The 24,280-nt window shown below is 39.8% G+C and overlaps 1 protein-coding gene across 7 annotated transcripts in view; it reads right to left on the reverse strand.

Moving 5' to 3' along the window:
• MAST4 (microtubule associated serine/threonine kinase family member 4) overlaps window positions 1–24,280 on the reverse strand; it is a 443,735-nt gene that overhangs the window by 277,540 nt on the left and 141,915 nt on the right. For 2 of the 7 annotated variants that reach the window (XM_075932361.1, XM_075932359.1), the window contains exon 1: window positions 15,685–15,916. The exons of 4 other annotated variants lie outside the window; for them this stretch is intronic. In XM_075932361.1, coding sequence (XP_075788476.1) covers window positions 15,685–15,723 — 39 coding nt within the window. In that variant the 5' untranslated portion in view covers window positions 15,724–15,916. Of the gene's footprint in view, window positions 1–15,684; window positions 15,918–24,280 lie in introns of those variants that run through there. One more of the 7 variants, XM_075932357.1, reaches the window with a different exon arrangement.

Here is a 24,280-nt window from a genome sequence, read left to right on the forward strand (position 1 = left end):
TGAAGGAGACCGATGCCGGGAGTGGTACCGCGACCGGGCACAGTGCCGTGATCGGGCACAGTGCCGTGATCGGGCACAGTGCTGGGAGCATGACTTGGAGGCCCTAGACGGCAACACAAATGCCACATCGGAGTCGGAAGAGTAATCTGACATGGACCACAGAGGTGCCAACATTGATTGTGGTGGGGTATGACAGGACATAGCCTCAGGTTGGCCGCAATGCTGGGTCGGGGGGAGGAGGCGGCATGACCAGTGCTGGTTCCTCGGGCGGGGCAGGCGCCGCGTGTGTGGGGCTCGTCGGTGGTGGTGCCGGTGTCGTCTCTGAGCTCAGTGCCGACTGTGGCCTGAGGCTGTTGCTCTTGGGGCGCCCGCGGCGAGTGGTGCCATCTAGGCGGTGTCGCGGTGGGGGGAGGCAAGGAGGACGACTCGATGAGCACCCTAGCCACCTCCAGGGCAGATGGGTCAGGCTGGTCCTCTGGGGAGCTATCAACCCTTCGCCGGGATAGATAAGCACCCAGCCTTGAAGGCCTGGGACATGGGCTATCAGGCGCCACGTGCCCCACCGAGGGGCACTCAGAGGGTATGTGCCTGAGTGGGGACCGACCCCTGGGTTTAAAGGCCTTGCAGATTTTGCACACTGATGTTATGTGCGATTCTCCCAAGCACTTCAAATAAGAAGAGTGGGGATTGCTGCAGGGAATGGGCTTGCCACACTTCTGAAGTTTTGCCACAGGGTTTGGAGCCCTGATGGCCGGACATGCCCAGCTGCAGGCACGCGGAGCACCGCGGCGGGGTGGAGAGGACAAACACAAAGAGTCTTTAAAGTAAGTTCACAGGTACTTAACTGAAGCACAGTAATCAAAGAATTAGCAAGTGAAAACACAACTCTAAGGGAGCTGAGGTTGTTCCAAAGACCGTCACGGCGGTAAGAAGGAACTGGAGTGGGGAGGGGACCAGTAGGGTATATATGCATTGATATACTAGTGTCACTGTAGGGGGCTCCCTGCTGGCCCTAAGGGTACTGCTGAGGGAAAAATCTTCCGACGACGCGTGCACGCTGTGCGCACACACCTATATTGGAATGCACATGAGCAATCACTTGAAGAAGAATCTAATCTTTGAGAGGGTCAACAAGCATGTGGACAAGAGGAATCCAATGGATATAGTGTAATTAGATTTCCAGAAAGCCTTTCCCAAGGTCACTCATCAAAATCTCCTAAGTAAAATAAGCTGACATTAGTTAGGAGGGAAGGTCCTCTCATGGATTGATAACTGGTTAAAAGAAGAAACAAAGGGTAAAAATATATTGTAAGTTTTCAGACTGGAGAGAGGTAAATAGTGGTGTCCCCCACAGACCAGTCCTATTCAATATATTCATAAATGATCTGGAAAAGGGGATCAACAATGTTTCATCTGCAATAATTTGCAGATGAAACAAAACTACTCAGGATACTTAAGTCACAAGCAGACTGTAAAGAGCTACAAAAGGAGCTCTCAAAACTGGGTAAACAGGCAGATGAAATTAAATATTAAAAAATACAAACTAATGCACATTGTAAAACATAATCCCAATTATACATACAACATTTTGGGGACAAATCTAGCTGTTACCATTGAACAAAAAGCTTAGGAGTCATTATGTGTAGTTCTCTGGAAACATCCAATCAATGTGCAATTGTTATAAAAAAAGAACACTAGGAATCATTAAGAAAAATATAGAAAATAAGACAGCAAATATCATATTGCCTCTACATAAATCCATGATACACCCACGTCTTGAATACCGCATGCAGATGTGGTCATTCCATCTCAGAAAAGACATACTGGAACTAGAAAAGGTTCAGAAAAGGGCAACAAAAATTATTAAAGGCACGGAATAGCTGCCATATGAGAAGAGATCAATAAGACTGGAACTTTTCAGCCTGGAAAAGAGATGACTAAGTGGAGGGATATGACTGAGCTCAATAAAATCATGACTGGTGTGGAGAAAGTAGATAAAGAAGTGCTATTTACTTCTTCTCATAAAACAAGAATTAGAGGGCCACCAAATGACATTAATAGGCAGCAAGTTTAAAACAAATAGTCTTCTGTTCTTCACACAGTGCATAATAAACCTGACAGGCAGCAAGTGCCCAGGTCAGTCCTGCTCCCCGCCAGCCAATTTGCTCACCACCCACTTCCCGGCTGGCCAGTTCTCCCCCACTTCCCCTGGTCTCCCCAGCCAACACTGCTGCAGCCCCCCCCCCACCACTGCACCGCCCTCCACCAGCTGTGCTTCCCGCCCCCCCTTCCTCCCGGCCACCCTCGTGGCCCCCGATCTCCACCAGCTGTGCTTCCTGTCCCTCCTTACTCCCAGCCGGTCCCCTCTCCCCCGATATCCGGCGGATAGCCCCGTTCTGCCTGACCCCCCCCCCACCCCGACTAGCCCTGCTTCCCATTGACCCCTCATCTCGCCTGTCCAGCCCCGTTGCCCCCCCCATTAGCTGTTCCCAGCCCCCCCCCCCCGCCTTTCTGGCCTGTCTCCTCCCCCCGCCTCCCCATATGAAGCGTGTCCGGTTTTTGTTTTTTTAATGACTAGCTGGTAACCTCTAGCCATGATCCAGGTTCTGGGGTCTTCCCCCCCCCCTTTTTTTTTCCCCCGTTCAACAAAATTTTTTCCCGATGTTTTGTTTTCGGGGGGGGGGGGGGGGGGTCGGTATTTTTGTTTCAGCCATCTGGCAACCCTAGGGCCACTTCAAAAATTTTTGAAGTAACCCAGGCAACCCCGGAAGGGGCATGGCCTAAACAGGAGAGGGCAGGGCTACTCCACTCCCCAGACCATGATTGCTCTGGGGGTGGGGAAGCCCCTTTGTCCCCACTTCCCACTAGGCACCCATGACCTGCAAGAGAATTGGCATGTTCCCCCACCCCAAGGCCAATCAGGGCCTGGGAGCAGAGGAGCGCACGAAGCCTCCTCCCGCCCTGCAAGTTGCATGTTGCACCTGAAGTGCCGCATGCCGCTCACGGAGCAGGAGGGGAGAGCGGAGGTGGCTTTGCTCGCTCCCCTGCTCCCAGACCAATGAGGGCCTGGGGGCAGTGGAGCTGCGTGAAGCTTCCTTCGCTCTCCCCCCCACTCCCGCTTACAGGGCGGGGGAAGAGCAGAGAAGGCTTTGGGTGCTCCCCCACCCCCAGGCTCTCACTGGCCTGGGGGCGGGGGAGCAGCAGGACCTCTGCAGGCTGGATCCACCCGCTTGGCATGCCAAATACCGTCCGCGGAGGCCCTTTTGCCCACCCCTGAGCTACCCCAATAACTTGGCTTCAAACAGTAGCCATCCCAAAAGCTTCAGAAAGTATTAACAGAACAAGGGAATGATCTCATCGTGATCCATTCTCTGTCCTCCAATCCCAGCTGCTAGCAGTCAGTGGTTTAGGAACATGGAGTTGCATCCATGATCATCTTGCCTACTAAACACGGATGACCCTGTCCTACATGAACTTAGCTAATTCTTTTTTGAACCCAGATATAACTTTGGCTTCCATAACATCCCCTGCCAGTGAGTTCCACAAGTTCGGTGTATATCATTTGGAATATATTGCTTTTTCAACTTCTCAGTTTGTTCCAAACCACCTCTATCTGGGACCAGATTTCTCACCTCAAAAGAATGTGTCATGTGCGATTTCTCTTGATAACATCTGCAATGAAGACCAATGTGAAAAGTTTATTTATCTACTCTACTAAGGCCTCATCTTCCTTGAGTGCTCCGTTAGCACCTTTATCATGCAGAACCTCCCAACATTTATCAGGCTTCCTTCTTCTGAAGTACTTAAAATGTGGCCTGCTTAATTATCATTTTACACTTGACTTACCAGAGTTTATGCTTCTTTCTCTGTTTCTGCAGTAAGAATAATAGAATAATAGAATAATAAAAGATTAGGATTAGAAGAGACTTCAGAAAATCATGTAGTCCATACCATTGGTCAAAGCAGAATGAGCGCCAATGAAACTAAGTAAGATTTTACTTCCAATTTTTTTAAATGATGCCCTTTTGTCTGTGACTTAAGACTGCTAGTTTTGGTTGTCTTACATATAAAATGTTAAATTTTACTTAATAACTAATGGATTGGCTCCAATTCCTTGACTATTTAAGCTATTAGTCTGCAAAATGTTCTATTAAAGTTGCTAGTTATGCCAGTGCCCTTCAGTAGTTACTCCTTTCTCCCAATGCAGCCCATTAGACAGAGATAATTGTTACATGTGTTAGTTATATAAAAGACACTGCAGTGCTGTGAGGGGAGCAGGGATGAACAGATATTCAGACAGGTTCTCATCAATTACTATATTGCTTTCATGGTGCATTAATAGGAAAAAAGAGGGATCTTATATTTAAAGTTTCTGGAGTGACACACATTGTGGAAATGCAACAGTTTTAGAAGTGCCAGGATTCCCCCCTCCCCGAGAATTTATTAGAGCCTAAAGACAAGAACACACTGCTTTATTCATCTATAAGCTCACAACCAGCTTTACTGGGTTTGGCACCAAAGGAGCATGTATTGATCTGCACTGTGTAGGTTCACTGCCAAATAGAAATGATATCAAAACAACAGAAGGGTTTTTGAGGTTAAAAAAAATGCCAGCTAAAACTACATGCTGTCAGTATATAACTAGTTTGGCCTTAGGTCAATTCTAAAATTCTGATTTCAACATCACTTTCAAGTGCTTAGTGCTCCAAGCACACTGAAGCAGACAGATATAGTCCCATAACTGAATAGCTTAAAATTATGGATGTTAGATACTATTTAATTTAATAATCGTATAACTGCACAAAATCTTAGCAGTTACACACTTATCACAGCCTCACTACAAGGTTCACAGAGAGAAAGGTTGGGAACCGCTGATCTAGACTGTCCCTTCATTTCTATGTTTACTAAACTTGCAAAAACAGAAGCCATTTGAAACTAAAACATTGTTCAGAAAAATCCTTAAATTCTACAAGCAACTTTTCAGGTACAGATTAAATTTTCTATAGAAATGGGCCTGAGTGGCGCGCTCACAAAAAAACAAAAATGTACTGTGATCCTCCTGGGATAATGATTGGATGCTTACTGGCTCCAGTTAATCAATAACCAGTGGAGGCTGAAATATTTCTTAACCTGCCATGGACAGGGGGCTGCTCCAGTCCCATGGGGTGAATAGGGGCTTCTCTGGGGCGGGGGGGAGAAAGGGGCTGGCAGCAGGGAACTGGTGAGAGCTGGGAGCCAGCAGAGCCAGCCCCAGTGAGGGGTTGAGGACAGGAGCCCCAGGGGCTGGAGACTGCTCCAGCTGGTCTAGAGTCCCCAGCCCACATCCCACTTAGCCATTCAATTGATTTTTCATTAGGTCATCCTAACGTTTAACCAGTTAACTGATTAACTGGGATTTGACATCCCTCCCTTGGAGCAGGGACTTGAATTTTAGCAGAGGTGTCACTGTCGTGTCAAGAATGCTGGGTTTTTTGCCCTCCTTGTGAAAATGTCCGAATTTGGATAAGAAACAAAGTCTCCCACAAAAAATCTAATTTCTCAAATGTTCAAAATAGACACTGAAGACTGCTGGATCGAGCAGGCCCCATTCAAAGGGTGTAAGAGCATATCAGGACTCAATCTCTGTACTTTCAATGTGCCCTCTACTAGTGTCCAAGAAAAAGTATAAGAAAAGGGTTGGGAGACCATGAGAACACAAGGCAGGGTATGTGTGGTTTGAGATGGACAGAGTAGGAGGGATGAAGGACCTGGCAGCAGATATAAATTAGAACCAGTGAGAAATGTTTCTTCTGAATAACCTTCTGATCAAAACACTATTCACAAAACTAAAGTTTTACGGGGGGGGGGGGGGGGGGGGAGGACCTTAAGTTTTGCTGCAAGTTTCCACTGTCAAGAAAATCTTAATGACAGTTCCCAAGCTGACTGCTAGGAAGGGTCTTGTTAATTTCACCTTCTGTCTGGCTCCTGGCAGAAACTGAAATTGACAAAAGCTTTCCAGGAGGGCTGCCAAAGCTAAGCATCCTGACTCTGAACCTCCCCCACAGCTCCAGGGCCAGGCAGGCTGAGCAATCCAGCTCTCACTGACCTCGCTGCCAGAGCTGGAGGGTGGCTGAATACTAAGGTGCTCGCTCTCACTCTCTGAACTCAGCTGGAATTCTCTTGTCAATTTCATTTTTTCCTCAGAAAAAAATAAATAACAAAAAACAAACAAATTGAACTGCTTGGTACATTGATTTCTCTCAAAGTGAAATTGACAAGAATTTTCTGGTAAGGCAGCTGGGAAGCCTAAAACTTCCATTTTGGTTTTCCAAAAACAAGATTGTTTTCTTGAAATCCCTTCCAGTGCAAAATTTTATTGTTTTGACATTTCATGCCAGTGCAGAATGAAATGTTTTTCAAAATAGCCCTGATGACCTCCATCCTGTATGCTGAATGAGGCAGCAGTCCTGTGTAAAAAAATATATTGTGAGATCACTTGATCAAAAGCTACCAAAACACACAGACACAAGGAGCCCAAATGAAGGTTGCATGGGCATCTTTGATTCTGTCATTTCCTAATTTTGCAACCTTAACCTAATTTAATTTTAATACATAGGTAGATAACACTATTATACTCAAAAAGGCTAAGATTTCAATGTAATGGAAAATTATATAGGAATGTTAATATTTTTGAGAGTGAGAAAAATGCATAATTGGAAGAAATAATACTTATAACATTTTAAAGCATAAGCAGTATCAGAAAGTAAAAATAAATTTGAAAAATTATTAGACCAAATATATCAGAAAAAAGTGGAAGGGAAATATTAAATAACTCAAAGGAAGTTTCTCACAATGGAGAGGAAAGTCAAATACAATGGATGTTACTATTTCCATGTGATTTAACAGGAAATAAGTTAATTACTAGTTACCATTGCACTGAGTCTATACAAACCAAACTGTTTGTCATACCATACTATGTAGGTACATCTATGACCAACAAAATTCCCAGTAGTTACAATTCGTAAGACTAACCTAGCAATGATAGTGGTACTATTTAGCAGCATACGCAAACTATTTGAAATAGTAAAAAGTAAAATGTAAAATAGTCATTGTTTTCTAGGACAAGCTAAAGTTATTTGGGAATTGGTGCCAGCTACTGAACACTGAATTGGAAAAATAGTTTGTGTACAGCTCCACGAACATGACAGAAGTTGAGTCTAACCATCGCAAGATTCCTGTGTTGAGACATATTGCTCACCAAAGGATTTGACATAAAGGAACATTAAGTTTATGTCTCTCCTCCCAACATAATACCAAACAGTCAGTTCTGTGACATATTGTAGGCATTATCAAAAAATGTTAGTGCAATTATCAAAAGGAATTAGCGAAAAGTAGGATATGGACTACAGACACTGAGTTTGGCCTAATGCCAAATGCACTCACTAAAAATACAGCAGTTCTCTTTACTTGGTATGAGGTAACCACATCACAGAGAGGAGTGACCCCCTGAGAGCAATGTTAACCCCTTCAGGAAAAGTGCATTTTATAGCAGGAATAATAGCAAAAGAAATGTCAGACAAAAGAAAGTGCCTTTTAGAGACCTTAACAAACATGTAACAATGGATGAATGCCTTGAAAATACAGGTGAATTAACTATTAGGCACACAGCCATTACAGCTAATGAGGAAAGGGAAAGTGTTTTTTGCACCAGTGTCTCATCTCACAGAAGCATTGTCTAAGACAGCTGTCACTGTGGTATTTAAGCATTATAAAAGCACCACACAGGGTTCCTATTTTTTCTATATCAGGATAGAATAAAGATGTTCTGGCTTCCAACATGGTGCCCACAGAAACTATTAAAAAGAATCTAGATAAAGCTATATCAACAAACACTGGATATGTTCAACCAAGAGTGTATGAAACTACATTAGTAACTAAGGATGTGTCTAGACTACAGAGTTTTGTCAACAAAAGCGGACTTTTGCCGACAAAACTATACCTGCGTCTACGCTACCACTGAGTTCTGTCGACATAACGTCGACAGAACTCAGCAGTTTTGTCAACGCTGGTAAACCTCATTTTACGAGGCATGTCGACAGAAGGTGTTATTGCATGTAGGGTTGTGTCTAGACTACAGGGTTTTGTCAACAAAGCAGCTTGCTTCGTCGACAGAATTGAATGTGTCTAGACACTCTTTGTCAACAGAAGTTTTGTCGACAGATACTGTCAACAAAACTTCTGTCGACAAAACTATGTAGTCTAGATGTACCCTGTGGCTGGATAATCTTGCTCTCACTAATAAGTTTTTCAATTTCCAATCCAGGGACATATTAAAACATCAATTTTTGGTGATTATTTTCAGAAGGAAATTCATACAGAGAGTGCATTTAAACTGAAATGTACAAGCAAAGATTCCAGATCCTCTTTCTGCTCTTGCACTGGGTTTCCCCTTGCAGTCCAAGTTCTTTTTTTTTCTTTCCTACTAACAGGCAAAAGCACACATCTCAGGCCCCATTCATGATTGTTCCACTCTCCTACATACATAGATTTCAATTCAGTGAAATTATACTTTTATAAAATGATGAATCATGCCCCTCGTGTCCTAAAAGAGGGAGAATGTATTGTATGCCACTCCTGACTCAGTAGGGAATGCTAAGAACCTCTGGCTCCTTATCTAGAAAACTGACTTCTTTTATATCCTTCCTATCAGCCTGCGATCCAAGTTAGGGTCTAATAAATATTTTTCAGGTTTCATCATGAGTTCTCCAACAGGCTACCAACTAAACACATTCCCATTCCTAAATTAAGTTAACCAAAAACTCAGACAGTTTTAATGTCACTGCCATTTCTATGCTGATTTATTTCCTTGCATTCACAGCAGTTCTTCCTAACCCTTTCCCCTATGAACAAAGTGAATAAGCCACTTTTATGTCAATTTTCAATATTTTGAGAAGAATTATTTCTCTTTAGGTAACAGATAGCCGACTTAAGGAAGTCCTGAACCCGTAATCTCCAAAGTCAGGTATACTTTGTCTCATGTGTTAGCATTAGAGAAGTAAAACCCCATTTAATTAGTCAACCGGCTAAACATTAACTGATTAATTAATTAACTGGTTAACTGACTAAATGGGCAGGCAGGAGAGGGTCACCACAGTCTGTTGGCCTTGTTACCCCAGAGTCTCAGTAACAAGCATAATCTTTTGAATTAATTTAGAATTTAGGATAAGAGATCTGATTGATATTAAATGCTCTGCTTACCGGAAGGGAGGCCCCTGGCACCGTATCTAATCACTCGTGATTTCTCCCCCCAAAAAACCCACACTTGGAGTCCAGATTAGAGTTCACTAATATATTGTAAGAATTTAAACTGACAAGTGCATGAACAAGAACAAAACAACCACCAACAAATCCAACCTCCATCCCGAAACAGAAGAGAATCAAGACAGAAAGATCCCCAATACAGGTAAGGTATTTGTGTTACAACAGTCTCTGTGTTGCCAATGGTGGTACTGCTGCTTGCGACCTTCTACCTTTGGGCTCAGGTTAGCCCTTAGGGAGGGAACCGCAAGTGATCCCTCGCAGTTCTGGGATGATTCTCGTTGGGCCTTCACCACAACGGAGTGTTTCACGGAGAGGGGGTGATCAGTGTTCTGGGCTGTGTCTGTGAGGAAAAGGCAGAGGGATCATTCACAACTGCGGTGGGTTCCCACATGCTGTGGTGAAGGCTCAACACTGGTGATCTGGGATACACCAAGCAGAGGTGTTTGATCTCTACCTGCCTCGGACCATCACATCGTCACCATCCCTGAAACACTCCGTTGTGGTGAAGGCCTTGAGCAGCACCACCCACCCACCCACCATGACTGGTCTGGAGTGACCCCTGCGCTACAGGCAAGAGCTACTGGTTCCCAGCCCACATGGGCTAGGAGTCGTCACCCTCATTCAGGGAGTGGGGGTATGGCAGAAGCAGTAGTGGGGGTAAGGAGTTTATTGGCTAGCAGACTGGGAGCTGGCAACCCTCTCCTCCTGCTATTGTCGCTTCTGCCCTCTCCATCCCCCCACGTGATGCTGCCAATTGATGGAAGCCAGCAGTCCTGTGGGGCCGGAGCAGCCCTCTGTCTGTGATGGGCCACAGGTGGAGGGCCGCTCCCAGGCAGCACTTAACCGTTACCCAGTAAACATTATCCATTAAGAGTGATGCTTACCATGTAACTGGTTACCCATTCACATCCCTAATTAGCACAGCATCAATTCATACATTGCAGCAGAAGAATTTCTCTGTACGCTCTACCCAAGGGTATACAAGAAGAGGTTTATTATTGCCAGCAACAAAGCCAGAAAGACAAGATGAGTAAGAGAATATCTTTTATTATACCAACTTCTGTTGGTAAGAGAGATAAGATTTCAAGCCTCACAGAACGGATATTGAACCAGCTGTAGGGGGTATGTAAGCATAAAGCAATGGAAGGCCTAGTAAAACTTTTCTAAACAGGATGTATGTCCCTTAGGCTATGTCTAGACTACATCCCTTTTTCGAAAAAGGGATGTAAATTAGACATATCGAAATTGTTAATGAAGCCAGGATTTAAATCTCCCACGCTTCATTAACATAAAAATGGCTGCCGCTTTTTTTCGGCATGGAGCTTTGCCGAAGAAAAGCAGCAGTCTAGACGCGGATCTTTCGAAAAATAAAGCCTTTTTCAAAAGATCCTGTAACCCTCATTTTACGAAGGATAAGGGATCTTTCGAAAAAGGCTTTATTTTTCGAAAGATCCGCGTCTAGACTGCTGCTTTTCTTCAGCAAAGCTCTGTGCCGAAAAAAGCGGCAGCCATTTTTATGTTAATGAAGTGCGGGAGATTTAAATCCCAGCTTCATTAACAATTTCGATATGTCTAATTTCCATCCCTTTTTCGAAAAAGGGATGTAGTCTAGACATAGCCACAATGAAAAAGCACCCTTTTACTGAGGAAAAAAGCTGGTGTCATCAGAATGACTTTCTACTTTCCCATGCCCTCTCCCTCCCTATGAAGGGAAAGAGCATCATTTCACCCATTACTTACCTCAAAAACTACTTTACATGAGCCTTAAAAAATACATAAGTAAACACAAACCATATTAGACTAGTACTGGGGATGTGAGACCCATCAACAACAAGGAAATTCTGAGCTATGGATCCTAATCTCAGCAATGTGATGTCTAAGCATTTTAGCACATGGCACTAAATATATCTCAGCTGCCCCTCTCTGCTTTCTGAAACAGAATTCCAGAACAAGTCAAAGAAGGAATAAGGAATGAAATCAGAATCAGTGTGACAAAACATAGGATTGGGGGGCGGGGAGGGAGGACCCTCTAAATACAGAAGTTGTTTCCGTTGTTGGTTACTTTTAATGATCATCATCTTCAAATGGTATCTCTTCTCATACCCACTACAGTATACTTGACATTTCAGAATCAGAATGAAATGTCAGTGTTTAATGACATCACTAGAAAGCAGCAAGAAAAAGGGATTTTTTTGGTTGAAGCCCCAAAATCACTTTGTAGAGAACCCATTCAATGACAAGTTACAAAAGCTATTCATATTCAGCTTTTACTACTTTTTATGGTTGTAACCAATATTAGCAGTAACAGGAAATTATTCAAACTATTGGTAAATTATTACCATATTCAAATAGTCAGGGGGCAATGTAGGAATGGGCCAGTTTTTGTGTGAAAAAATGAGTGTTTCAGCAAAATCAAAATTCCAGAGATTTACTTAAGTCTAATTTTGTTATGGTTTTAATATAATTTTGAAATGCAATCCAAGAAGCCGCCTGCTTCTTCCAGAGTATGGTGGGGGTTGGGCAGCAGGCATTCACATATCAGGACCTCACCCCTCTCTCTCTCTCAAAAAAGAGAGATGTTCTGACAAAAGCTGAAGTGAATACTGTACAAAGAGTATGAAAATATGGAGTTATAAAAAAAATCCTTATCCTTTACAAATCAGGTTCAAAGTTAAACATGTAAATTTTATCATCACGTGATCATTCATAAGAAATCAAACTTGCAATAAGATTACTCTTTGACGGTTAAGTGAACATTCATTCAAGCAAGGGTTCACATTCTACTCAGATGCACATGTTTATAATGCTTCCCCATGGTTATATTTCTACGGCTACTGTTTCTAATGCTGTAACCCCACAAAATTTTGATTGCTTGAAGATGGACAAACTGAAATTTGTTTGCTTTTCACTGAAGATCAAAAACCTCTGGCAAAAAAATCACTAATTTATCATTTACAAAGAGGCACCTTTATATACATTGTAACAAGTATTTAAATGAAAGAATCTGTAATGTTTAAAACAGAAGAAAAATGGACAAAGAAAGTATCGCAAGTCCAGCATAATATTGGATAAACATTAATCTTATAATATGTGGTAGGAATTTAACAGTGTAGTCGATTAACCGATAAGCAAAAGCTTATAGGTTAATGCTATACACTGCACACATTCCCCCACTCCCTCCAATACATTTTTTAGCAGACTGGCCAGCATCCTGTCTCAGTCCTGGCTTGCAATGGGTCCGAGACCTATCCCCTGCTGCAGCTCTCCATTTAAACTGTTATTGGAATGTAGGGGGGCTGGCACCCTGGTTCAGTTCCAGTTCACGCTGGGTCCAGGAGCTCAGACCCTCCTCCCTCGAACAGGGGCTGCTGCCACCCCTGTATCAGAGGCAGCAGCATGGCTTGATAAGCAGCCAGTCCCTGAGGGGAGCTGCTTTTTAAACTGGCTCTCCTCATGGACCACATCCCGCCTGGAACCCTGCGTTGCTGCTTCTGATACAGGGCAGAAGCGTGGAGTGGCAGGGGACTTCTCAGGAGTGGGGCCAGAACGCTCTGGGTGCCAGCCCTACCCCCGGGGAATATAGAATAGTTGTGTAAGCTATAAGAATTTATGAGGCTCCTTTACTATTCAGTTAACCAACGTTTAACATCCCTAATGTGGGGTCCTTCAAAATTTACTTTTTGATTAAATACTCAGATTACTTATTTTCCCTTACTAGTTCTACTTAAGGCACCCTTTATCCCACTGTGTTGTATTACACACATAAAAAATAGAGTCTCTGCCCTGGAGAGTTTACAGTCTACTCTAAGGACTTAAACTGTCATCACTTGCAAATGGGCAGAGACTTTTGTGGAACTCTCTCTAAAATAAGGATTTGTAGGATATGGTCCTTAGACCGTGAACTTTAGGATCAGATCCTAATCATAGGTTTGTGGTGTGCACCACACCCCTCTTTTAAAACAATCCAGTACTGCATGTATGCACTGCTGCTTTTGATATCAAGAATATATTTAGTGCATGATTCTCAAAATTCTTTAAAAATGCTTAGCTAAGTATAATGGAAAAATGTAAATATGTAATTAGATGCATCTGAATATTTATACAAAAAGATTCAATTGAGTTACAACAGATTACATAAACAAATTACAGAATGTTTTGTTGTCTTGAAAATATTTATGCTACAGAACATTGCAACAGATATATGCAGTACAGTTTTACCTATCCTCAATCCATACAGAATGCTGTAGAATTCATGTCCAAAGGCAGATATCCCAGTTTACATAACTCAGTGGACTATAGCCGGTTTAGTAGAAGGAAATCTGTTTTTACTGTGACGATCTACCCCTTGAAACTGTTAAATCCTCCTTTTAAATGATGTCACTGGCAGCCCCAATATACAGTAGTTGAGGAGATATCCCCCACACATACATCCCAACACACACACACACACACACACACACACACACACACACACAATCAGTTAATATAAAAGGAAGGATTTAGATTATATGGCTATGTCTAAACTACATTTCTCTTCTGAAAGAGGAATGTAAATGAGCCCAATCGAAAATGCAAATGAAGCGGAGATTTACAAATCTCGTGCTTCGTTTGCATAAGCGCGCTTTTTTGAAAAACGGATTTTCGAAAAAGAAACTGCAGTCTAGATGGGGTTCTTTAGAGGAAAAAAAAAACCTTTTTTCAAAAGAACCCGTACACCTCATTTTTCAGGAATATGGGTTCTTTCGAAAAAGGGCGTTTTTCTTTTAAAGAAAAAGTGTATACTGTGGTTTCTTTTTCGAAAACCCCTTTTTTTCCGAAAAAGTGCTCTCATGTGACTATGCAAATGAAACGCAAGATTTGTAAATCTGCATTTCATTTGCATTTTCTATCGGGCTCATTTACATTCCTCTTTCGGAAGAGGAATGTAGTTTAGACGTGCCCTCAGAGACGAAGCAAAAGCTCAAAGGCAGGAGTGAGTTTGTTTTAATTTAAAAAGTTAACCTAATCCTTATGGTCAAATAAAGTAATACACAGTTAAAGAAAAACAAATGAGAATCTGAACAGATATTTTAGCACGGTGACTTAAAAGGTTTAAGTTATACAATAACAATAATCACTTTAGACATACTGAGTTATCTGGAAGTACTTCTCATTAACAACAACCAGGCTTCTGTGCCGTTTACAACTTTTGGAAGTTCAGTGAATTGCATCACTTTTTTGTAGTTTTACATTGCTTAAAGCAGTAGTGATCTCACATACGGCATGGGCTTTCCCCCTCTCTCTATTGATATATTGTGAAAAGGAAAACAAAAGAAAGGAAGTACATTCATCACTAAGAGTGACTTGAGCAAAAGGGTTTTTTTAAACAAACAATAGGATACAATAATGAAGTTTAAAGGTGGTGCTCCATTTTGCATCAGTGAATTTTCTTACATATATTTTATATTAAGAAACTGATTTTCAGACCCTATTTTATATTAACTACTTTCAAAAAAGACTAAATTGGTCTAATATGCATTTAGCATACAGAAGCATGCATTTTAAACTAAAGTAATAACCATTTGAGACAAATGAAAAATTCCCAATTGTTCACAGCACTTGTGAAATGAAATATTTGCCTGATTTTTTCGCATACTGTCGAATAATGGCTTGCAAAATGTGATTTAGATGATAAATACACTCTGAATTTTTATCATTCTTAAAATACTGCTCAAATAGCTATTGAAGTTTAACACATACTTGCCCCCTCTCAAACAATAGCCTTATCTTACCCAGTTTTGCTTCAAATAAATCTTTACTGTAAAGTTATTTTGTTTATAAATGTAACAAATTCAACCATGGCATCACATATCCATTACTTTAAAAATACACAGTATCTCTTCTAATTTCCAACCTACAGAAAATGATAAACTTGAAACAGTATCCCACATTAATTATTGCTTAGAGGAACTCCAATCAACAGCTGCACACATCTGTTATGAATGCCCACTGATGCTAAGCTTAGATTTCCTTTGACATACTACTGTGTGAAACATATCCATATACTTCACTATAGTTGTAGTTAACCAACCATAACATTGCGCTTTTAAATCATTAGTGTCAGGATATTAAAAACCAAACTTATTTGCTTAAGAAAATGTTATTCTAAATATACTTGAAAGATATTACCTGTCTCTCACAAACACACAGACAAATCAGTTCCTCGAAAGAACTGATGAGCATTCATTCTTACATGTTGTACCTGTAGCATGATACCCAACACATCACACTGCAAAGTATGTAGTTCCAAAATTGTGACATTTGCAAGCAGTCAAAGAATGAAACAGGACTTGGAAACGATCAGAGATTCATGGAGAAAACATTGATGAATGTATAGTTTCTTACCTGAAGCCCTCGTCTCCTCAGAATGCTGGACTCATCCATTGCACTATTTAGCTTTTCTTATTCCTCCCACAACAGTATAGCCATGCTGTACTACCTCAGACTTCAGCACCCTTATTCAGATCCTAGCAGCTGCTAAACACTTACATCACATTTTATCTGATTGGAGAGTGAAAGTCAGCTGACTCTGGTTTAGTTATTCACTCCAGCAACTTCAGAGATCATGAATGCTTGCAGTACTGTGTTACAACGCAGCAAGTGGGCTCCAGACACCTAACACATTCATCCAGGCAGGAATAGCTATTAGACAGAGGAAATCCTTTGAGCATTGTTATATTCAAAACAATAACACTGGCATCCTGTGCAAACGGCAAACTGCTTTGGGCACTGGCTTCTAGGTCAAGCACTTTCCGAGGCAACTGTAAGGTCAAAGTGTCTGAGTAAATCAGCAGTGACACCTCAGTAAAGGCAGCAGCTGATTCTAATGGTGAAAAACTGGGGCACAGCTGGTCAGTCAAGCAGCACAACCAAGTCTGGCTCTCATCGTTTTGATGGCATCAAAGAAAACAAAATGTAGCATAAACATGCACGCTGCCTTTTAACAACACAGAGGCAGTTTTCCAGTCACCAGTGGCATTTTATCTAACAGCTTGAAAGCCAATTTATTTACATAAATACTTTGGAAGCCTATTCTGAGACCACAAATATAGAAACATTTTACAGTTTAATGTCAATGATAGAAGTATCAACACCAGATCAAAATATGACAAAGTAAAAATAAAATTAATTCATTAGGTGAAATATTAACCCAGCTACAGTAATATAAAAAAAAATCAAAACACAGGATTCCCTGCCTGGCTCAGTGATATAGCTGACCTCACAGCTATCAGATAACTGGCACCGTGCAGGAAGGGAATCCTTGGAAAAATCAAAGAATTTGGGCTAACTTTTTAGAGGTTTATGCTTATCAAAGATCCCAAAGATAAAATTGGCCTTGTCCCCTCCCTTTCTTTTATTCTAACCCTCTTTATTTACTTGGTGTACTATAATGACTCTGGTATTTTGGTACATGCTGCATTTGGAAAATTTAATAAAGAATTATAAATAAACAATAGGATTCCCAACATGTGTAGTTTCAAAGCCTATTTTAGGTTGTACCTTGTTCATTCTTGTTTAATTTCAATTCAAGATATCTAAGGGTGTGTCTAGACTACAGAGTTTTGTCCACAAAAGTGGACTTTTGTCAAAAAAACTATACCTGCATCTACACTACCGCTGAGTTCTGTCGACATAACGTCGACAGAACTCAGCAGTTTTGTTGACGCTGGTAAACCTCATTTTACGAGGCATAACGCCTTCTGTTGACAGAGTTCTGTCGACAGAAGGTGTTATTGCATGTAGGGTTGTGTCTAGACTACAGGGTTTTGTCGACAAAGCAGCTTGCTTTGTTGACAGAACTGAATGTAGTCTAGACGCTCTTTGTCGACAGAAGCTTTGTCGACAGTATCAGTCAACAAAACTTCTGTCGACAAAACCCTGTAGTCTGGACGTACCCTAAGAGATGAGTATTAAGTTTTCATTATCTGCACAGTATATTAGTAACACTGCATTGTAATGGCACTTTATAAGAAATTATCCCCTTTGCTTTCAAATTGCAGACATTTAAACGGAAGAAACTGAGTGGGGTTTAGTGGTTAAAGAAAAACAACTGGAAACAGTCACTAATTTACCTAGTGACACAGGGCAAGTAACTTGAGCTCCTAGGCCACAAATCAACCGAGCAGGACAAAAGGAATGGCAAAAGACAAACAATGAAGACAACTCTGTGATAAAAACCAGATGCTGTAACTAAGATGATCATTCCTGGATACACAAATGCCAAGAGGAAAAAGTAAAGTATTTGATTTATATCATTACAGCTGCTACTAAACTAAACATTGATTTTTGAAGCTGTCAGACTATTAGCCTTGATATCAATTGATACTGTGTCATTAAAAAAATCTTAGAGGTTTAAGAATCAGCCACTGAGTTAAATTGATTACATTTTATGTTAAAAATGATCTCTGCATACATCACTAGATATACCCAGTAAAAGTCATGTCAGGAAATACTATACACAATACCAAGAGAGATCCCCGCAAGCACACCCATAGGTTTTCAGTTTGGGATTGAGGAGTTGATACAACATAAATTAGAAAACATCCAGGCTTTTTAATTTCATACGCTAAAGAAAAAATAATTATAGCATTTCCAAAACCAGGAAGCACAATCAAACTCTGAAATGTCATATTGCCACAAGACCTCTTAGAAAGACAAAATAAATTAGAGACATTCTGAAAACAGATGTGATTGACAGCTATATTTAAAGTGGTTACCAGCCTTTTTTTCCCCCTTCAATATTCTCTTCAGAGCTACAAAATTCACGAAAGGGAATTTTAATCCTCTGTCCACATCCCACATAAGTTAACTGCCCTAATTGGCTAATGTTGGGGAAGTTTTTATGTCAGATGTGTCATCACACGAATGACACAACAGCCCATAGCAATGACGTCTAGCTGCAGGAATACATGTATCAATATAGAAGTAGCAGGTACTTCTACAGCTGCCTGACTCTAGTACGTTTCAATGGAAGATATGATATACCTAAAAGAACTTTTCTGGAGAGAATGGGCTGGGATGGAGGTGAAAGATACATTTCTTAGCAAAGGATATAAAAACTGAGATATAAAAAAACAAGGTTAGTATTCAGCCATTAACAAAGTCTAAGATGAGGATTATGACAATCACACCATCAAATCTAGTATAAAAAAGTATTGATTTCCTGTCAAAATGCATCACTTTGAGAAGTGGACCACATACATTTTAAAGAAATAAAACCTGCTAGAGGCAAAAACATTGGGACAAAAATAAAAGGTTGCTGAAAGAATAACATTGAACAATAATAGCATAGCTGAGGGAATAGGAAAAGTTGTTCCATTTGCCCAAGGTCTACATACCTTACATGATCAAAAATGAATGAGAAATGAATTTAAAAGTTATACAGTAACAGTGCACAAAGTACAAAAGATTCTGGCACTCACTTTGATTATAAATACCAATTTTCTGAGGCTTACAATTATGCTGTGAAAGACTCAACTTTGCCAAAACTTCCTATATGAACTTACACGAGGAGTAATATTTAAAGAGTCAATGTTTAAAAATAAGATATGTTCAAGTGTCAGATGTCTAAGTTACATACATACTAACTCAAAAACAGTCTTTTTATTCTACGGATGCTTCATCTCATGTGTATGTAACAAGCCAGATCACCTGTGTCAGAATTCCAGTTAAAGCCATCTTGGCATTCTCCCAGATCCCAGGAATAGTAGCAGCCAATTCAGGACCTAGCATGCAACCAAAAAAAAGCAGCACTAACAACTACTGGTTAACTTAAGTTTAACCACAGGTCTGCCTAAATAGTCAGCAATATTAATATGACAACCACTAAAAGTAGGTAGGCACCTGATTCCTTTCCCTCGCTTTAAAGAGAAATAAGCAATATAATATTAAAATAATAACTTAAACCTGTGGATTTTTTTTTAAAATGTATTTCCTATTTCTTTTATATGTCTTCTTCCAATTAATTCTGGTACCATTTTCTCATTTCCATTATTTATCTCCTCTTGTTTCAGCTTTTTTATATTCAAATCTGTCACATGTTCACTCCATGTGCCCTCATTCATCTTTCTATTGATTGCTTCCTCCAGCTCCAAAAAGAGTACGTGGGGAGAGAGTAAAAATAATGAAACTTTCTGTAGTTTCAAGGGATTCTCAAAATGTATCTGAAATGATAGTTAGAGTTTGTGGGATTCCTTGGCACAGTGAAAAAAACTGCAGTTTGTCCCATGGAGTCGACCACATTACAGTTAAGCACTGTTAGCTATATCATAATAGAAAATGTACATTTTAAGACCAACACAGGAAGCTGTGTGGTTCCTCAATGTGAAGCTTTATATGGTAGTATACTTCTGTTTAGCTCCGAAGCCTGTGAAGTGTTAAAAATTCTACATACCCAAGACTTAGATCACTTCACAAGGTTAAAACTGTGCTAATAAGTAACTTACTGCTTAACAGACTAGCTACCAAATACCCACAACCTGACAAGAAATCAGAAATACCATTCAATTCCATTTCAAATACTACAGGGAACAGACAATTGAAAAGAAGCAGAAATGATCTATACAAAATTTCCTGAATGAAATTACAATTTCAATTAAGACAAAATATTGCCTTTCTGTTGCTCAAGAGGTAACATTTACATACAAGTTATCTGAAAGGCGACTAAAGGTTATTCATGTAATAACCTAAATAGGTTGGAAGGCAGGTCAAGGAAACAAAGACGACTGCCTTCCAGTGGACGATTGAATTTATCACAGAGAGAAAAGCGCAATCACCTTTCTACCAACAATATATATTGTATCAATTCTGCAAATGGCATTTTAATATGCTTATGTCGCATTTTAGCATGAATTACAGAGTGGCAAGCAGCACGTATTTGCATCCATGTTATCCTACCATTTGAGCAATTGTTTCCATTCAATCCTTTTTTAGATGCTTCATGATGAATGCACTTGGTGTTTGATGCAGCATAGTTCATGTAAATTGCATCACAGCTTTTCACAAGATGTTATACTGCTGTCTAGAGGTGCACATCACCTTTTCATCTAATTATTTCTGCCATATTAACCATCAAAAGTGTAACAGGCAAAATGACAGGAATCATACTACTGAACAAAATGACATTCCAAAAGAAAATGATAAAATATAAATTATATAAATAATATCCTTTGGAACACTAACCATGACAACCTCATATACATATGAAATATAGCAGACTATCACCATAAATACCCTTACATCAATCACAGGGGGAAAAACACTGGTTTAGTTGCATGACCACCACAAAATACAGCATGTCTCATAAAAATGAGAAGAACCTTTTTTCCCCCCTGTCAGGAAGAGCAAAAGCATTTTAAGAAAAGCCAGCCAAACTATTTCAGAAAAGTTTTTTCCTCTTCTCTGTATGGAGAAAATGTGACCTGATTACATATGATGAAGTTTTCGATATTTAGCACATGAACGTCTTCACAATGTTATCTATTTTTACTTTAAATTGAAAAGAGGTGATGGGAAATAACATCACTATAGTAGATTATGGCAATTCTGAAATGTTAGGCAATTTATAGTCTCATTAATATTGCTATTCACTGCATCCACCATATGTTATTCAATTACATCATCTAAGCTTCAGTGTTTTGAGAGAAAAGTCAGAAATCACTAAGCCATCACTTAAATGGGAAAAAATGAGTTTGACATAGACATACAAGTTTCTGTAATTAAGAATTTAGACTGCCAGCTATTTGACATGACATTACATTCACACAAACACACTCGATATAGAGTAGTCACATGATACCCTATTTTAATCTATGACAAATAAGTCAACTGATAGAGATTGACTTTTTTCTTCTTCTTTTCTCCCCAAATGTGGGAATTTAAGGTTCTGGGAAAAGATCAGTTTAAAGTCTGATAACGTGCAACCCAGGAAAGATACAAACTGGTATTTTACTCTACTGGAAAGGGGAGAGCCCCATCTAGCTTCTAATGCTGGAAAGCCCAAGGCATTAAAAAATAATGATTTTCTTATGCACAGACACAGGTGATTTAGGCAATTCTAGGGATATTTAATGTTTGTTATATTTTTCTTCTTGTCTTAAGTGCAGATAGCTGGACTCACCATAAATAAGGCATTTGGTTTTACAACTAGATGGATGCTAAAAGGTAAATGTTTATAAACTAACCATTTCCAATACATCTTTTCTGTAATGAGGATTAGAAAGAAGAATGAGAAAAAGAGACCAGGTGATGTGATATGTTTGATTGGAACTCACAGAATTGCCATTTAGGAGTACTTAAAGCTTGTGTTGATAAAGCCAGTACACTGCCATACACACCACCATTTACTCTTTACATGTGGAAAAGGCCTCCCAAAGTAGACTCGACTCCCCAACAATGTACATAGACATGTTGTATGCAGCACACCAGACCCAAACTATGCAGCTGGGACACTGATCCATTTGTTGCCCACTTTCCTTACTTCAGTCCCATCAGAACAATGTTGGGAGGATGGTGTCAATATTAAACACCTCAAAAAGTAAATATTTGTTGTAATCTTAATCTCCAAATGCTGTCTTGCAGAAGTCATCAAGGGAACAAGGGTAGTTTGAGCTGCTGAATAAGGGAACACTGGGGTGGGGGGGTTGGTAGTCAAGGTAATGTGGAAGACGGCGTTAATATTTTGGTACCAAAGAAGTCTGTCAAAGATGTAGGTGTCACCTCTTACCTGCTTCCTTTTCGAGCAGGGGCAGAAGATACTTTAATTTGGGGGAGGGCGGAGTGGATGTAATGAATTTACATGTTCCGCTTTTCAGCAATTCTTGACAGCAGCTACCCCCCTATACCCAATACAAATATAAGCCACAGCTGCCAACAAGGATAAGGATGTTTCCACAACATCATTGGTCAAACAGTTAACAGTTCACAGCTATTGTTTCAGATGGTGTGCAGATACTAGGGAGGTTGTGGAATCTCCATCATTGGAGGTTTATAAGAATAAGTTCCATTAGACATACACCTTTCAGGAATGGTCTAGTTATTAAATAGTCATGGTTTGACAGCAGGCAATGGAACTAGATGGCAATTCTATGTCCATCTTTTTTATTTTTACTTCGTATTTTGAAGGTTCTGTTTGCTATCATAAGGGTTAGAAACAGGTGTGTGGGGGGGGGGGTCTTTTTTTAAATGACAGCTTAGATTCTGGAGAACAAATATACAGAATTTTAAAAAATAAACCCCAGCTATAAGGCAATTTTCTGACTCTGTAATTTTATTTTATTTCAAGGCCCACCTCCTTCAAGTGGTTTTCATTCACCACTGCCTCAAGTTTAATTCTATTATGTAGGTCTGAATATTTTTTTTTAAAATCAGGTGTTTGTAATGAAAGTTTAGCTGTAATACTATCTATACAAGGTAAAATGAAACACTGATGAATAGCACTGGAATAAGGCAAAATCACTTTGTATTTTAAATCTGAAATCCCAAGACTGAGTGAAGTTTAAGTCTACCTAAAGGATTCAAAGTCAATGAATTTTGTCTTTTTAGCCAAAGGTCTTTATTCAGATCTTACCGAGTGAACAAAGACATCCTAGTATTTGCAGGAGAGCCTCCGCAGTTTATAAAGTGCATAATAATGATGAGACCCAACAAAGATACAGAGTTTCAGTTTAACGAAGACTGGAAATGTATATAGTTGAACTTTCAACTATCCAAAAGCTCTACTATCCCAGTGGTTCTCCCTGCACTCTCCCTGGGACTTCTTCCACACAATTAGTTTACAAATGCTCAAGCTAGCTGACTGTCAATCACAGTTAATGCATATGAGTAATTCAGAAAAATTAACTACATTTTTAAAATTCATGATTAATTGCAGTTTCTACTGCATTGTTAAACTATTACACATTTTCAAATATATTGGTTTCAATTACCACACAGAATACAGAGTGTACAGTGCTCATTTTATATTATTTTTATTACTAATATTGCTCTTTTAAAAACACAAATATTTTTCAATTCATCCCCTACAAATCTATTCAGTCCTATTCCTTATTCATCCAAACACTGAGACAAGCAATTTTTTTTTCATTTATGGGAGATAATGTTGCCTGCTTTTTTACAATGTTGCCTGAAAGTGAGAACAGGCATTCAGATGACATTGTGTAGCTAGCATTGCAAGGTATTTATATGACCGATATGCTAAAGTTTAAACATTCATATGCCTTTTCATACTGCAAATCATAAGCTCTAAATCTTTACACAGTTTTGTTTTTTGAATACAGTTACGTAACAAATTCTACATTGCTAAGTTACTTTCGCAATAAATTGCACAATGGTACTTATCTGATGTGAACTAAAATACTATTTATTTTATCTTTTTTACAGTGCAAATATTTGTAATAAAAAGAAACATGAGCACTATACACTTTATATTTTGTGTTGTAACTGAAATAAATATATTTGAAAATGTAGAAAAACACCCAAAATATTTATAATAAATTTTATGTGGTATTTTTTTGTTTTACAATGAAATTAACCATGACAATTTTTTAATCTCACAGTTTATTAATCTCACAGTTTATTGCAATTGTTATTTTAATAATTTGAGAAACATAATAAATATTCATTCATTTCAATATTTAACAGTGGCATTTAGGGCTGGTATTAGAGGATTAGTGATTCAGGGTATAACTAAGGCACCTTCTAGATGAACAAGAAGGAAGAACTTCAGTCTTAAGCAATGGTGAAAATAACTTAAAATTACTTACTGGTACTGTCCTATTGCAACTCGGGTCTTGCCAGCTCTTTAATAGCTCTCTGCTGGCTTTTGCCCCAGCTCAGCCTACTCTTGCCAGAGTGCGCACCAGGGTGCACCCGCTTATTTTCACCTCTAGTCTTAAGAATCTCACAACGTAATGATGGGAAGGCAAGGAGACAATGGGGAAGA

This window comes from Pelodiscus sinensis, chromosome 6 (genome assembly GCF_049634645.1).
Source record: "Pelodiscus sinensis isolate JC-2024 chromosome 6, ASM4963464v1, whole genome shotgun sequence".
Taxonomy (NCBI): domain Eukaryota; kingdom Metazoa; phylum Chordata; order Testudines; family Trionychidae; genus Pelodiscus; species Pelodiscus sinensis.